At 47.7% G+C, this 3,849-nt stretch overlaps 1 protein-coding gene across 1 annotated transcript in view; it reads left to right on the forward strand.

Moving 5' to 3' along the window:
* Nucleotides 1-3,843, forward strand: part of LOC111980490 (axin-1) — a 29,547-nt gene extending 25,704 nt beyond the window's left edge. The window contains exons 9-11 of the mRNA XM_070449151.1: nucleotides 556-639; nucleotides 2,147-2,296; nucleotides 2,554-3,843. Coding sequence (XP_070305252.1) covers nucleotides 556-639; nucleotides 2,147-2,296; nucleotides 2,554-2,674 — 355 coding nt within the window. The 3' untranslated portion in view covers nucleotides 2,675-3,843. The remainder of the gene's footprint in view (nucleotides 1-555; nucleotides 640-2,146; nucleotides 2,297-2,553) is intronic.
* Nucleotides 3,844-3,849: the final 6 nt, after the last annotated feature.

The raw sequence follows: 3,849 nt of genomic DNA on the forward strand, positions 1-3,849 counted from the left end.
GAGCCGGTGGGTACAGGGCGGGCCTGGGGGCAGGCCCCACGCTGAGGCGGGTGGGAACAGGGGGGCCTGGCGCCAGGCACGACGCTGAGTACAGGGCGGGCCTGGCGGCAGGCACCAACGCTGAGCGGTGGGAACAGGCGGGGCCTGCGTCAGGCAACCACGCTGAGCGTGGGGAAGCAGGCGGGCCTGGGGCAGGCACCCAACGCTGAGGCGGTGGGTTACAGGGGGGCCTGGCGGCAGGCCACCACGCTGAGTGCGGTGAAACAGGGGCCTGGGGCAGGCACCACCTGAGGCACACGCTGAGTAGGCAGGCACTCACGCTGAGAAGGCGGCCTGGCGGCACACCACGCTGAGCCGGTGGAACAGGCGGGGCCTGGCGGCAGGCACATGGTGTAGGGTGGGAAAGAACAGGGCGGGCCTGGCGGCAGGCACAGCTGAGCGGTGGGAACAGGGCGGGCCTGGCGGCAGGCACCACCTGAGGCGGTGGGTACACAGCGTGGTGCCTGCCGCCAGGCCCGCCCTGTTCCCACCGCTCAGCGTGGTGCCTGCCGCCAGGCCCGCCCTGTTCCCACCGCTCAGCGTGGTGCATGCCGTCTCTGACACGGAGCTGTCCGAGTACGTCCAGTCTGGTTTACCCCAGTAGCCCTTAACACCCATCCCATTGGTCACAGCAGCACCCAAACCCCCATCCCATTGGTCACTGCAGCACCCCACCTCACCACCTCCTCCCATGTCTATCACCAGCAGCATCCAGACCCGACTGCTCTGTATCTGCACAGCCAAACAGAGGCCTGTCTGTATGACTAGACTCCATAGAGATTAATTGAGGCATACATGTTTGATTACTGGCATTAATACTTGTATCCCCATATTCTAGTTGTAGTTTCCTGTACAATAACATCTGTGTGTAGTTTAGTTTTTTGTCAATTATAAATTCATATTTGAACTGATTATTTGCTCATGTATGCGTGGGGATTAGAATAATCAGTCTCACCTCTTCAGCCATTTCTTAGTCAGACAGTAATCCGTAGCTGCAGGGTCAGGGCTAAGACGGTGGATGGCAGTGAGAATGATCATACCTCTAGCTTCACACTGGTAAGCAGAGGGGATGAGAGGGATTAGAATGATATTAAGTGGAGAGAGATGGGGAAGATAGAACTGGAGGACAGGGAGGGAGGTAGCAGGAGGCAGCAGCTAGGGAGAGGTGTACTGTAAGCTGCGTGGGGCGAGAATGCAGAGCTTTGATGTTCTCTGTGTGAAGCTGCAGTCTGTTTGATGTTCCGTGGCTTCTTCCTCCGATGGACAGTTTAGTGATGAAGGGGGACAGGATAGCTGCAGTAAGGAGCAGATGAAAGCTTGGCTATCCTGGCATAGCCCCTGAGCCTCTACCACCCCATCCTATCACTGGGCCTCCACCACCTCACCCCACTCCATCAAACCCAACAACAGGCCCGTGGGCATGCAGTTGGAACACTATTTACTGTAGTAGCCTGCTCCCTGCTGGTAGCATTTGGGCATAACACGTCTTCATCACAATCCCATTTAAACTCTGAGCATTTCCTTGCTTGAACAACATTACCTCCAAGAACTCTGATTGATAAATTATGACTTTCCCTGGACAAGGTCCTTAGGGCAATATTACCTGTACCGGGAGTGCTCAATTTGATAGCATTTTAGAGAAAATCAATGCTGTAAGGTCACACATTGTGGATCATGAAGTATTCAAATCATGAAACTGATTCTTTGAATTTGTTTGTCAAACATATTTTGCATTTATTGGTTGTCTCCTTTTTGGCAGACCTCTGGAAATCAAACTAAGGGCCCCACTAGGGGTCCCCGGCCCCCTGGTTGATTATGCTTCGCCACCTAAACAGTCTGCATTGCAACTCTGGTGGCTGTCACAGCCAAAACATTTATAAGTTATAAAGAGGGAGTATGAGTGACTTGAAATCTTGTTTTCTTACATCAGATTCTGACTGAGAGGAAATTATACCTCGATGTCAGAATTCCCCCCCCCCCCCACTCTTACTCTGTCAAATGATCAGAGCTTGGAGTTCTGCCTTGGTCTTTGAAACATCTCATTTGAAAGATGAAAGGAAGCCTTGACTTGACAAATTGAATGAACCTCTTTCTTGTTTGTTTGCAGACATAAAGTGACGAAGAAGCCCGCGTGTGAGAACATTACGGTGGCCTACTACTTCTGTGGGGAGCCCATCCCGTACAGGACGTCGGTCAAAGGTCGCATGGTCATGCTGGGCCAGTTCAAAGAGCTGCTGACTAAGAAAGGAAGCTACAGGTGAGGTCACGACTCTACCTGGTGAGGCACAGGACACTAGATTTACAGGATGATGTTATGTAACATTTTAGTCTATTGAACTCTGAAGTCCTTGAAATTGAATATCATGTTTTTGTCGTGTTTATGGTAATGTGGAAAATGATGAACCACATTCCAAAGTAAATTTTTTGTCTTATGTAAATTTGGTGCATAATAAATAAAGCTTTTTCAATGCACTTGAACTAACAACCAACTGTTCTCTATCCAACCGACTCTAGGTATTTTTTCAAGAAGGTAAGCAATGACTTTGGGGTGGTGTTCGAAGAGGTACGCGAAGATGATGCTATCCTGCCCATCTTTGAGGAGAAGATCATTGGGAAAGTGGAAAAGATTGATTGATTGACATGGAGGTGGAGAGAAAGGAGACGTTCACAAAGTCGGCCTGCGCTGGAGCTATCGATGGATGAGCTGTTCACTTGAGAGAGACAGAGAGAAAGTGTTTGATTAGAGGGAGGATTGGCAGTGGAGAAAAGGTACGGAGTAAGTCGCTACAGGAGGGAATGGATGAAAGGAGGAGAAAATGAGAGGAGTGCATAGTGGTCACTGTGGGAGACACTCATGACTCCAAGGCTTTCATATCTGCTCAGTGCCACTGCATTGTGCAGACAGAGTAGGAAAGCATTGGACTAAAAAAAAAGCAGACATTCTCTCCTTCAGTGTCTTTCTGTAAGTGTAATGTAATGTAGCATTGTACAATTTGACGAGAAGAAAAATGCTATGAATCTGCTTACTAAAGCAGCATATTATTTTTGATATGACGTATCAGAAGGTATCCTTTCTAATGTAACCAAGCGTGTCATTTTTATGTGTTGGTACCAGATGTGTACAGTTTAAAACATAACGATAAAGTTTTATATTATCTATTTAAATATTTTGAAAAAAAGCAGTCGTTTTAATCCTTTTAAAGCAGTGGCGCTGTTCCAATTCCACGAGATCCAAGTGTTTTGACAGGGCTGTTTTTCAAGTATTGTTGGAACTATTATACAGCCCCATGTTCTACCAAGTGCTTTTTACAGGAACACTCAACCTTGCCAGTCCTCTAAAGTTAAGTGGTATTGAGTTATCATGCTGCACTTATCACTCACTGTATTATGCATTAGTGTCAATGGAGCAAAATGAAAAGGAATGCCTTCTTGAGGTTGCCCTTAACTGATTCTGCCTTCATGTTTTGTGTTTTTCAATTAGGAAGGGACTCCCCGGCAGTAGCTCGATCTGTGTACAATGTACTGTACTCTGAGGTCTCTTAACTTTCCCCATAGTGTACGTGTGTATGCACATCACATTAAATACATTATTATACCCATACCTGCAGACATCTGCCAACTTAAATTGATCCCCACTATGTTCAGTAACTTTTAGATTTTGCTACAGTTCGGTCTTAATCGTAGCAGATCAGCGCAGAAAATAACATCTTTGATCAGAGATAATCACAACCAGTTGTGTACATGCTACTGACAGTTCAGATCCAGATTCTATTTACAGTCTAGAGCTTTTGTAGGCATTTAAGACCAGAG

This window comes from Salvelinus sp. IW2-2015, linkage group LG20, assembly GCF_002910315.2.
Source record: "Salvelinus sp. IW2-2015 linkage group LG20, ASM291031v2, whole genome shotgun sequence".
In the NCBI taxonomy this organism is placed as follows: Eukaryota; Metazoa; Chordata; class Actinopteri; order Salmoniformes; family Salmonidae; genus Salvelinus; species Salvelinus sp. IW2-2015.